Below are 13,650 nucleotides of genomic sequence, written 5' to 3'. Positions count from 1 at the left end.
CCCATTTTCTTTTGTTTGCGTATACAAGGCCTAACAAAGCAGCTGATGTTGCAAAAGGAGTTATAATGTTAACCAAGGAGAGGCCTCAAGTGTTGGAAGAGGTGGAAAAACTGTTACTAGTGTGGCTGAAGGAAAAGCAACTTGCAGGGGATTGCGTAAGCGAGGCGATCATATGTGAGAAACCCAGGAAGATTCATGGCGATTTGCTGAAAATGAGGAATTTAAAGCCAGTACAGGATGGTTTGAGAAGTTTTGCATGAGAAGTGGCATTAAATTTTTTTTCCCTGTGCTTAAAACTCATAAAAAAAAGTGTTTACAGCGAGCGGTTCATAAGGGTCTAGCGCCAACTCTTACAATGTTAGTTTTCTCTGGTGTTCAATGTTTTTACATTTAGTTTACTATTACACTGTGCATTCTATGGTATAATTAACTATTTTTGTGCTTAAAAAAAAAAATATATATTTACATACAGCTCGTATGGTCTGGAACGGATTAACTGTATTTACATACAGTCTTATGGGGAAATTATGTTCAAGTCGCATCCAGAGTTTTGGAACAAATTACGGTCGTGACCAGAGGTACCGCTGTATTTCCTATCATAATTGTCAAGTGTGTAAAAGCTGCCAACTTCGTTAAAAGTCTTTCTGCCACTGTGAATTTGTGGATGGAGCTTAAATTACGATAAATCTGTAATACTCTGAAATTAATGAAAACAAAACTAGAAATCAGTCTTCAATGTACATTAAAATGTATCGTGCAAAGAAAGAAATAGTTCTTAGTATATCTGAAACTGTAAATTTTAATTCATATTACAATTTACATTTAGTCGCAGTCGATACATTTTTACCATCCGGATCTCCAATAACCTAATAATTGCGACTCCACAGCCCTGCCTACAGGTCACAGATTAGAAAAACATCTTCTGGGCTGGCCAGTGAAGCCTCTTGCCTGCTTCCACGATCCTTTTAGGAGGCCTCGCATCCTTTGAGTCACGTCTGAGAGTCCATTTCACAACTGCCTATCATTAACTTTACCTACCGAGTGTTGTAGGTGCCATGGAGGAATGGCAGGCACTCTGACAGGGATAGGGGATGAATTCTTGCCCGATCAGGAGGCCATAATGAATGGATTGGGCGAATGTGCATGCTGGGAGCAGTTTATTCCCCCACACAACAGATGGCAGTGTTCCTCTGGGCTGAACCCATTTAGTGCACCTGCAGGGTGGCATGGAAATTGGAGTATGGGCCTCTGAGTGCCGCCACCGCTGAGGGAAGACCATCTTAGTTTCCACATAACACAGAAATGCTCTGGATGACCTGGGCATGACATCAGTAGCAGAATTTAAAAGGAAGCTTGCTGTCTCACTTTACTGAGTCCGAGTTGGTAGGCAGCGGGCAACACTCTACTGGAGGTGAAAGGAGAGAATCTGCATTTGTGTATTGTGGCTGGTGCTTGTATAAATAAGTGTCGAAGACAAATTAAAACATTTTATTTGAACTAGGAATTGTGTTGGGTGATATCGTGTCTGCTGTATGAAGCTCAGTGGTACACCCTTGTGCAAAAGATGTCACTAATTATCTTCTGCTGTACAAGAAATGTCAGAATTTCCATCCAGTACATTCCCTGCCTGTATTACCACTATTCATAGAACTGCTGACAATTACACACAATGATTTACATCACATTATAAGGATGTCCTGTGTAACTCCAGCTACATTGTCCACTCAGAATTTACACCAGTTTCACAATTGTGGTGGTACCATATGTTGCCTGCATAGACAGCTATGATAATAAATGCTTGCATTACAAATACATTTTAGGTCACTTGCCATTCATGCCCACTGTTAGGACTCTATGCTTTAAAACAAGATGGACACTAAACAGCAATAACTGACTTATGTTCTAAGAGAAGTAGTGTACACCAGGTCTGGAAATGCAGAAAAGTTTACATTTATCTGGTAAAGGAGAAGGCAAATGGGCTCAGACCAAACTACATCTGAACCGATTTCATTCCAAGATGTTCCCCATAGCTTTTCATTCTGAGTCCTGTAGGTTTTGTTTTCATCAAGGACACTGCCAAACGCAGTAGAAATCAGCCTTTAAGCTTTAATCATGCCTCCCCATTTTAGTTTAATCCTAGAGTTTCTGTGACAGTCCTGCAGTTGCCCTCCTACCCTTTTCATTGCTTCCGTGTTGATCTCAGACAAACAGAAAGGAGAAATGACATTTTGGAATCTTCCAAGACCTCCTGTAGTTGGAGTTGTCATTTTCAAAGTGCTAACTACACAGCTTAGTGGTCTCTGTTTTGCTTTCAAATTATCCCGACTGTATGTGTTTCATTGCCCCGGAAAGAGTAAAAATTGTGTGGCACGTGGTGATAAAAGGAGCAATTCATCTATAAAACTCATGATCCTAATACCGGAAATTCTCCATTTTCTAACTAATTGTTTTTAAAAATACTTCATATTCAGTTATTACAATAATAATAATTGATAGTATTACTGTGTAGCTGTGGCTTGCACCAAAGACATGCTATTATGCCAGCACTCAGATATTGGAAACTTATCAGGCCATCTTGTACATGCAGTTCACTGGAGGACTGAAATAAACTTATGAAGCAACCATTTAAATGCAGCATTTGTATTCAATTTTTTAAAAATTCAACAGTTTGAAATTGACGTCACCAACTATCAAATACCAATCCATATTCTGGCACACAGTCAACTTACTATTCATGTCTTTGAACAGAGGAGGCCTCTGAAAGAGTTTCCAGTTTTCCGTCCATCTCTGCCTGCAGTTTCTCCCTCTGTGCTTGCCTCAAGAGCTCTGCGACAGAAACCTCGGCATCCGTTCTGGGGGCCACTTCTTGAGGCATGGAGTAGCTTATGGAGACATCTTCCTCTGACACCATTGGAGGCTGATGATCTGAAGGAGGCCGCTCTGTGCCTGTGCTTCCTACATGGTGAATACTTCTTGGGCTGTATATGTCTTCATGGAGTGCAGAGAATCCTGAGGATTCAAGTGAAAGAGATGTGCCATGATGAATATCTGAGCAGAAATGAATCATAAAGGTGGAACAGATTAAGATCATCTAAAAAAGCATAATTACAGAAATCCAGAGAGGAAAAAAAAAATAAATGAACTCCCAGGATGAAACCATCTAAGATTTTATTTACTTCTGTTTGTTTCACCTAAAATCCCTCTGCTAGTTTGTTCTTAAGTTAGCTTATGATAAAATAACTTTTTTTTCCCCCCAATTGTTGATGCTGTGGTGTCATTAGTGAGTTTGGCAAGTCTCGTCCAAGCTTGTGGCTGAGGTGAGCTACATAAATTTTGTGTGTGAATTCTGCTAAAGCTGTTTTAAGTGTATTCAAATTACATCACCTGTGTAACTGACATCTTACTGTTAACTTCTTAAAAAATATATACAGTATATATATTTATATTGTCACACACATGCACATGGGTGGCAGCTAAAGGGCTTGAGTGAGGGCAATTCCGAATCTGACCAGGATGTGGCAGAGTGCACCAACTCTTTTTCTCCTTTTCCTGCAGACCATTCACGGGAGATTCCACCTGGCCCTCTTGACGTCACTTCCGGGACCAAGCCTATGGAAGAAGACCTTCATGAGCCCGACCCCTTTGACCTCACTTCCTATCTTCCCCTTTAAAAGCCTCCATCTTTTCCCTATTCCCTCAGTTCCATTTTGGACTCAGTTTTCTGCACATCAGTGCTGTATTCATTTCTCGATTTTGCAGCCAGGATACCAATTATAAGGGTGGCTGCCCCAAACCTTGCTATGACTCTGTGTGGAGTTTGTGACTATTTTATATATATATATATATATATATATATATATATATATATATATATATATATATATATATATATAAAAATATATGGCAGTTCTAATGGACAAATAAGATGATGCATTGCTTTTCAAGACATGCATTGAGCCTTTCCGTTAAAACTTGTCCTTCATTTCTTTTCTATGTCCATGACAGGGTTTGACTGGCACTCCGGCCAAGATGGATGGTTCCTTACCCGGCCAGGAAGCCATGATAAAGGCCGGACATGGATGGATAAGCATCCCGCTTGGGGTGGTTAGTGGTACCTTTCCCAGTCAGATGTAACAATTCGTCCAGCCACGCTGACACGAGATGATCACTACTGCTAGCCTGTCCTAAGTGGCAGCAGATGATAAAAGGATAGGCCAATATCACACCCCAATAAAGCCCCCATATACCCCTTATTTTAAAAGGTTCAGTCACCCCTGATGCCGGCACATTTATAGTCCACAAAAAAAAAAAAAAAACTAATGGTCAATGTCTATAACAAAGTCATTCCTGCGGGTTTTTGTTCCAACCCAGTTGCTTAATTAGAAAACAATCCTTTCCAATTATTTAATTTCGTGGCTTATTAGTGTTTAACTCTGCTATGTCAGGTCATTCTCATATCCTAGACTTTTTTTCCATTCCAAGGATATCATCCAAATACTTTGAAGTGTAAAACAGATGGGTAATTCTCAATCCTTCACTTTTTTCTCTTCTCTTTCCTTCCAAGTATTTAATTAAACCCAATAGTGCATGATAAATACACACAGGTGTAAAGGATAACAAGCAAAATGGATAACTGATGGTTTCTTTTGTCATTTAGATCCTATCCTCTTTAATAAAATCCCTGTGTGCATCCATGTGTCCGTGTGTGTGTGTCTTCTGGTGAAGTGCACATGCGCGGTGCGACGCTTCAAAGGCCACCTGACGTGTCACACAAGAGAGTGGGCGGGACCTATAAAATATCACGCGGCCAATCCAATCGGATTTCGGTAAATGAGGTAACACCTAAAACATAAGGCATGAAAAATTCAATCGAATACTGAGACGCAGATACCAGCTTCCCCAAAGAGGTAGGATTAGTGTTTGTTGTTGTGCAAGTGTTCACTCTGAGGATGTCAGATTTGCGATTAAGAAGCTTGGCCCAGTAAAGTGTAAAGTGTCAGTCGTTGAAGGGGTTTTCCTAAATATACAAATTTTCATGATATTACAATAGGACGACTTTTAAAAGTAGATTTATTTTCGTGCACATAAAATCCATTGCTGGGGAGACGCCAGACATACAATAATCAGCTGCACGCCAGCACAGATTAAAATACTTGCTGGGGAACTGCACAGCAAGCTAATATAAAGAGAGGCAGGATTGGAGATCTTCAAACGGAAACAACTTATCAATCAACAGCCACAGAGGAGAGGATAAATGTAATATTAATTATACTTACTGTATTGTCATATACGTTTCTATTTTATTATTTTATGTAAGGGTTCTTGCAAAAATATTTGACAAAAAAAAATTAACACAAGAAACAGAATGAGGTCAAGGTCCCTTGCCATTTAATATAGACTGTTCCTACTAATGTTTATGTACTACTGTTCTAGCGCCCGTTATTGTAACGGGCTTAATATCTAGTTGCTAATAAGGAGCAATTAAAAACCGACAATGCAGCTGTTTAAGACTTAAATAAGCAACAAGGGTTCAAAATCTTAATGAGGGAGATAAGTAAAATGAAGCTGAAGATGTTTCTAGAGCAATAAGTGCCTCTTATTAAGCAATTGGGTTGGAACAAAAACCCGCAGCCACTGCAGCCCTCCAGGACTGACTTTGCCCACCCCTGGTCTATAATCACATTTGTGGGGAAAAAAAAGAAAAACAATCCCTTCCATATGCCACCCCCCCAACCCTAAATAACCCTTATATGTGACGATACAAATTATAAATATATGTTCAATAAGAATATTCCTCCCTCAGTTCCCCTTCCAGAGCTTATAAATAAGTCCACAGTCCTGACCCCTGATGCCGGCAGGCAAAATGAAGAGTTCTAGCAATTGCTGACTCCTAGCAGCAATCAAATCTTTGCCATAAAAGCTATACAGTCACAGTCAGTCTTGCACCATGATACAGAAGAGTAAGTCCTTTGACAAGCTCACCTGAGTCTGTGGGAAATAGCGGAACGTTCAATCCACCGGTCAAAAAGAATTACTTCCACATAACCGACAGAACTGTAGAAGCTCCTGGAATTAGTCACATGGCCCATGCAGTACCTGATCTGCTTTTTTCGATTTCTTCTCCCCCAAATCCAACCCCCCCGTTTTCTTCTTGGCTGTCTTCTCTCCCTTTAAACGGCACGCTTTATGCAAATCGCTCCCCGAAAATTAAATAAAAAGGAAACCAGAAGTCCCACCTCTGGGGCACCGCTGTCAATCTCAGGCTGTACGAATAATCCCAACAACACCCGATCGACAGCAGAAAAACAAATTTTATTTATGTGGCAGCGCTATAAGGAGGCCACTATGAGGGAAGGACAGAGGGCAACGGTCTTCTGAGACTGTGTGTTCCCCCAATACATTGGGTGGCAGTGTCCCTCTGGTATGGCTCCCATTTGGACACCCACAGGGCTGCATGGGAGTTGTAGTTTTGCAGGGCAGCCCTGTTGGAGTGTTTAGGTGCCACTAGGGGCAGCTGCCAGGAGAAGGCTCCCATAGTAGGGAGAGGTTCCACTGGACCCGGAAGTGCTTCAAGGTGACAATCCTGTTCATCCAGCAGTCAGAGTCAGGGGGAGGTGGACAAGGCTTGCTCAGAGGAGAGCGGAGGTGGAAAAGAAAAGAAACAAAACTGAACTGTGACTCATTTATCAAGTGATAAAAACCTGTACAAGGCACTATGTTTAAATAAAAACGTCCTTCCTTGAACCCGTAACTGCGTGGTTTGGTTGTGTCTGGGTGTTTGGGGTACAGGTGAGCCTCCTACAGGTCACACCACTGATGAGATCCATCTCTTTTTAGTTGCACATTTTGTCCTCTTATTCAGTTAGGCTCTTGTATTGTTAAAAGAGATTTACTTGTACGTTAGACAATATTTTCACAGATTTTTGTGCAACGTTCACATTGTGCGAGTTTTATGACATTAAGGTGCACTATACAGTAGTTTGAGTAGCTCATCCATGCTGAGGAGAATTGATGTGAAGTGATGACAGGCTGGCTGTTATGTTTGATCAGCTTATTTAGCACTCATGGTTGCTACCTCATCTAATCAATGAACAGCTGAAAGACTCAAGTGCCTTCTGTCTCTGTCCTACAACACATTGTGATGCCGAGTGTTGGCCGTGTCAAGTGCACTGGAGGACCAGATAGATAGATATGAAAGGCACTATATAATAGATAGATAGACAGATGGCCTTGAGAGTAGTCAATCACTATATATATATTATATATATTACACACACACACACTTTTTAAACGTACTTAACCAATACCAAATACTTAACAAATTTGGAGTTGTTAGCTTAATGTCATCAATGAGCAAATAGTGGCACTTAGGTAAACCATTAATTGTGAGGTAAATATAATAGGTTCAAAATGTACCACTGTATAATTATAATAGCAAATTGCTTTTAAAAATACTAAAGTTTGAACTCTCTTGTCTCTTTTATTCAAACAGATTGTAACAACTCCAAACAAATGTCCACATTTAACGTACCTTCACTATGGTCCAGTGCTATAGTCTGCTCAATCTCCGCATAGGTCCGGGACGTCTGGTCTTGAGCAGGGTGAATATTTGATGTTTCAATAAGGTGAACTATATCCATTCTGTTAATCTTTGTAAGCGTCTGGATTAAATTATTTTCTATTACAAAAAGATTAAAAAAAAAAATCACAGTAGTTTAAAAGTCACAAAAAATATTACTTCACATAATGAAAAAGAGGTATCTGAAATACAGCCAGGCACAATTACAGGTTCTTGTGTATGTCAGCATCACATAATTCACTTGGCAATCTTTTGCTGTTTTGTTTAATGAATACAGGTTAGTTACATTTTTCTTTTACTTTTTTTCTTTTCTTGATTTTTCATGTTTTTGTTGAGCTTCTCTGAATTAAAATGGGAAGAACGGCACTCTGTCACAGTGATTAGCACTGCCAACCTTACAAAAGTCACTGAAACTAGCCTATACAGTAACAGTTTGGTTTACTGAATGGAACACATGTACAGACATACAGTACATATATAATCACTATACAGTATTCACATAGAGATATACTGGGGGGCCTGTCCAGAGGTGGCTCTGGTCTTGTGCCTACTGCTGCCTTAATAGACTTGGGCTCCACCGGAGTCTACAATGGAAAGATTAGTTTAGATAATGAAGAAATAAAATGTACTCCATACTTGAAATGTCAGGAAGGACAATGGATTGTTTTACATATTACAAAACATGGTCGACATCATATTTTAATTTTTAAAACCACCTGAATAGAAAGTCTATGCCAATCCTGAGTCTTATGCCATGCTGAACAAATGTGACATGTCTTACAGTTCTCATGTCGAAAATCACAAAACTGCTATACAGCATACATCTTCAATAAGTACACCACTGGTCAAATATTTTAGAACACCTCAGTTCTTCTAGTTTTTCTTCAGATTTAATTACTTGAAATGCAATAAATGACCTAAAATGTGAAAAGGTAAGCAATAAACTGCCAGAGGTTTAAATTTAAGTTTAGGTTGGCAAAAGATGACAAAAGGAAATTTCAGAATATTACAAATGGACCTTTTTCAGAGAATAATTAATAGGTTACAACCTACAGATGTTCAGCAGCAATTAAAGTAAATGAAGCCTTGCAAATTGAAGCAAACAATTTGCACAGTTGTCCCAACTTCTGCTGATTACTTAAAAACTCTCTGTCTTAAAGCAGAGTTGGAACAGACTGTATTGGGACGTTTGCTGAGGATTTCCTTTTAGGCAAAATCTTTATGACTGTTTTTTGTCTTTTCAGCAGTTCTGTTTTTTTTTTCTTCTATTTTTTATTAATAAATCTTCCAGTTTATAAAGATTCTTTGTGGCCTTGTCTCTACCTCTCGCCAGTTTTTATTGTCCTCTCCCTGGAGAAGCATACTTTAAGCTTTGAGGTTCTTTGCTATTCCCTTTTGAATTTAAATGACTGGTCTCCATTTTGAGGCTGTGTGAGGCCTACAGTCTCTGAAATTCATAGAGACAAGCCTATTTTTGAAGGCCTCATGCTTTGTAATTGTGTGGAGTCAGTGAATTCAAAAGCAGTTTTTAATAATCAAGGGGCCAGTGGGCTAGTATATATATATATATATATATATATATATATATATATATATATATATATATACAGTGGTGTGAAAAACTATTTGCCCCCTTCCTGATTTCTTATTCTTTTGCATGTTTGTCACACAAAATGTTTCTGATCATCAAACACATTTAACCATTAGTCAAATATAACACAAGTAAACACAAAATGCAGTTTTTAAATGATGGTTTTTATTATTTAGGGAGAAAAAAAATCCAAACCTACATGGCCCTGTGTGAAAAAGTAATTGCCCCCTTGTTAAAAAATAACCTAACTGTGGTGTATCACACCTGAGTTCAATTTCCGTAGCCACCCCCAGGCCTGATTACTGCCACATCTGTTTCAATCAAGAAATCACTTAAATAGGAGCTGCCTGACACAGAGAAGTAGACCAAAAGCACCTCAAAAGCTAGATATCAGGCCAAGATCCAAAGAAATTCAGGAACAAATGAGAACAGAAGTAATTGAGATCTATCAGTCTGGTAAAGGTTATAAAGCCATTTCTAAAGCTTTGGGACTCCAGCGAACCACAGTGAGAGCCATTATCCACAAATGGCAAAAACATGGAACAGTGGTGAACCTTCCCAGGAGTGGCCGGCCGACCAAAATTACCCCAAGAGCGCAGAGACGACTCATCCGAGAGGTCACAAAAGACCCCAGGACAACGTCTAAAGAACTGAAGGCCTCACTTGCCTCAATTAAGGTCAGTGTTCACGACTCCACCGTAAGAAAGAGACTGGGCAAAAAGGCCTGCATGGCAGATTTCCAAGACGCAAACCACTGTTAAGCAAAAAGAACATTCGGGCTCGTCTCAATTTTGCTAAGAAACATCTCAATGATTGCCAAGACTTTTGGGAAAATACCTTGTGGACTGATGAGTCAAAAGTTGAACTTTTTGGAAGGCAAATGTCCCGTTACATCTGGCGTAAAAGGAACACAGCATTTCAGAAAAAGAACATCATACCAACAGTAAAATATGGTGGTGGTAGTGTGATGGTCTGGGGTTGTTTTGCTGCTTCAGGACCTGGAAGGCTTGCTGTGATAGATGGAACCATGAATTCTACTGTCTACCAAAAAATCCTGAAGGAGAATGTCCGGCCATCTGTTCGTCAACTCAAGCTGAAGCGATCTTGGGTGCTGCAACAGGACAATGACCCAAAACACACCAGCAAATCCACCTCTGAATGGCTGAAGAAAAACAAAATGAAGACTTTGGAGTGGCCTAGTCAAAGTCCTGACCTGAATCCAATTGAGATGCTATGGCATGACCTTAAAAAGGCAGTTCATGCTAGAAAACCCTCAAATAAAGCTGAATTACAACAATTTTGCAAAGATGAGTGGGCCAAAATTCCTCCAGAGCGCTGTAAAAGACTCATTGCAAGTTATCGCAAACGCTTGATTGCAGTTATTGCTGCTAAGGGTGGCCCAACCAGTTATTAGGTTCAGGGGGCAATTACTTTTTCACACAGGGCCATGTAGGTTTGGATTTTTTTTTCTCCCTAAATAATAAAAACCACCATTTACAAACTGCATTTTGTGTTTACTTGTGTTATATTTGACTAATGGTTAAATGTGTTTGATGATCAGAAACATTTTGTGTGACAAACATGCAAAAGAATAAGAAATCAGGAAGGGGGCAAATAGTTTTTCACACCACTGTATATATATACACATTTACTAGTCATTTAGCCTGTTACAATAACGGGCACTAGAACAGTAGTGCATAAACATTAGTAGGAACAGTCTATATTAAATGGCAAGGGACTTTGACCTCATTCTTTTTGTTGGTCGTATTTTTCTTTCTTTCAGCCTTTCTTTTGTTGATGTTTACTTGCTGAGCTGACCGTTCTTTGTGGGCTGCTGCCGTGTATTGTGTGTCTTTAATTTTCTGTGACAGTAATACTGTCTTGTATGGCTCTATTCAATAAGGGCGCGCACAAAAAGGCGAGCTTCAAAAGAGCGACCTCAATTGAGCGCAGTGAATAAAGGCGTTTGTAGATAATTTAGTTTAAATGGCTCTGGAATATGTGAAGAGCAACAGGTGCAGATCTTTATTTATGCGCGCCTTTATTCGCCGCGCCCAATTGAGGTCGCCCTTTTGAGGCTCGCCTTTTTGTGCGCGCCCTTATTGAAGAATACCGTCTTGTACGTCCGTAATATACCTTTCATTTTCTCTGGCGGTAATACAGGCGTGCGCGTCGGTAATATGCCTTTAATCTCCTATGACAGTAATACTTGCTTGTATGTGGCTGTAATATGCGTCACTGTATTGTGTACCTTTAATTTCCTCCCGCAGTAATACTGGTTTGTATTTCCGTAAAACGCCTCTAACTTTCTCTGACAGTAAAATCATATCGCGCATCGCACTGTGCCCCGCGCATGCGCACTTCATCAGAAGACATCCACACACGGACACCTGGACGCACATAGGGATTTTATATATATAGATTGGACACATACATGCACTCAGGAGTCAAATTCAGGGCTCAATTAATGGTAATTCCAACCCAAGTCAGGGGTTGGTGCTGTTACATAATGCCATTTCCAGATTCTGGTCCTCTGAGCCCCCCTTTTCTGCCCTAAACATGCCTCTTAAATGGCTTCTCTGCCATCTTGACTTCAGTCTAGTTGTGGACTTGTGTCTGTGAAGACATTTCTAACATCACACATTAAACATTGTGTTTGTCATTTAGATTCAATTATAGGAGGTTTGTCTAATCTCTATCATTGTCTAAGCTTTCGTTTACTTATATATATATATATATATATATATATATATATATATATATATATATATATATAATTTTTGTCACACATGTACACATGGGAGGCAGCATGGGGGTCTAACTAACGCTGAAACGCAGATACGGAGGCTAATCAAGTGTGCTAATGCCTTTTCTCCCATTCTTACAGAAGCACTAAGTTCTAATCCTCTGCCTCCTCCAGCTTCAGACCACACCTCCTGACGACCGCACATCCGCCTTCCCTCCAGATGACCCGCCTCTTCCTTTCCCTCAACTATACAAACCCACCACCTTTGCTCTGCAAGCAGTCCTTGTTGGTGTGACAGTCTCGACAGACTACTCGGCGGAGTGTCACACAGCTCTTTTTCTACCAAACCCTACAATATACGGGGTGGAACCCCAAACCTTTTCCTCTGTGTTTGTCTCTCTTTTTACTATATATATTTGATCCCTGCGAGGGGATGCAGTGGAGTGTGTACGCCTGATGAGCCCAAATAAGGGAAAGACACGTGTCGCAAACTCTTTGCATTATTTGACAGTAAACTATGTAACATTCTATGATCTGCTTCTTGCAATCGAGAGGCTGTGGCGGATGTTTGCCGACTTGCAGACCAACCACATGCGTTACCTGGTAGGTAACCACCCATACAATCAGATCGTGATTTGTATACATACATATACACACAGACTTTTTGGATTGTTTTGGTTGTGCAGACTTACTTAATATGAGCACACTAGGCCGGCTCACCTGTTGCATGTTTGCCGTCTCGTTCCATCCAGTGTTTCAGAAGGGCGTGACTTTGGTCCAGTAATGAGTTGGGATTTTCAACTCTTATCTGATGAATCTGTTCCTCAGTAAAGTCCAGCTCTCGTGCAAGTTCTAGGAGGAAAGAAAATGAGCAAGACTGAGCATTTGTAGCATTGTTTGCTTATCGGCCTAAACCAGTAAAATACAACAATGTGTTACATTTCCTATTACGAGTTATTTACATACTGTATGTATTGATAAAATGTAGTAGAAATTGCATTTTAAACAGACAACAGATTTTCTGGAGATGGGAGGCACTGATGCTCTTGTGGCTTTGTCTACAGATCTTAGGTGGTGTTCCTACCCCACAGTTTATACAAAACAAATTGTACAACAACTTCTAAGATTGTTATTAGTCTGCTTGAAAGATCTGACAGTAGACATTTAAGGAATATCCCGGGTCCTATTTTTTTTTTCTGGGTCTTTGTGAATTTCCCCTTGGGATTAATAAAGTATATCTATCTATCTATCTAAACCAAGTCCTGGTTTACTGGAATTAGAACACACACAGTACTTAAACTGCTTTACCAGTAGAGACAGCATTTTAGTGCAGCCTTGTAATTCACAGACCATGAATCTTAACTCCATAGTGCATTGGCTCCTTATGTTCTGCTGGTAAAAATGATGTCCACTTAATGACTCTGCATGCGGTCAAAGGGGTTTACAGACACACCTACTTGTATTTGTGATTTGTTTTCAAATTCCATGAATACGCGTGTAGGGCTTTTTCCAAGAGAAGACTACTCAGAGTTTATGATACCTGAGATATATAATACAGCTCTGTTGCATCATGTCCCAAATAACCCCCCACACCCCTTAACTTTTCTTAAGATCACAGCAGCAAGGGCACTAAACATGATACAGTCAGGACCTAAAACGAGACACATAAAAAACAAACCATGAAAAATAACCAAGTTTGCCCACAATTGTGCTTGGGAGGCACAGAGAATTGTC

General features: G+C 39.9%; 1 protein-coding gene across 21 annotated transcripts in view; it reads right to left on the bottom strand.

The window, feature by feature from the left end:
* The window catches only part of ank2b (ankyrin 2b, neuronal), a 512,663-nt gene that overhangs the window by 25,803 nt on the left and 473,210 nt on the right, over nucleotides 1–13,650 (bottom strand). For all 21 annotated transcript variants that reach the window (XM_051929737.1, XM_051929741.1, XM_051929735.1 and 18 more), the window contains 3 exons: nucleotides 12,637–12,768; nucleotides 7,532–7,678; nucleotides 2,730–3,009 (listed from right to left, as the gene is read on the bottom strand). In XM_051929737.1, coding sequence (XP_051785697.1) covers nucleotides 2,730–3,009; nucleotides 7,532–7,678; nucleotides 12,637–12,768 — 559 coding nt within the window. The remainder of the gene's footprint in view (nucleotides 1–2,729; nucleotides 3,010–7,531; nucleotides 7,679–12,636; nucleotides 12,769–13,650) is intronic.

The sequence above is a fragment of the Erpetoichthys calabaricus genome, chromosome 7 (assembly GCF_900747795.2).
Source record: "Erpetoichthys calabaricus chromosome 7, fErpCal1.3, whole genome shotgun sequence".
Lineage (NCBI taxonomy): Eukaryota > Metazoa > Chordata > Cladistia > Polypteriformes > Polypteridae > Erpetoichthys > Erpetoichthys calabaricus.
The sequence above is the reverse complement of the archived record's forward strand: the minus strand, read 5'-3'. Positions and strand labels throughout refer to the sequence as shown.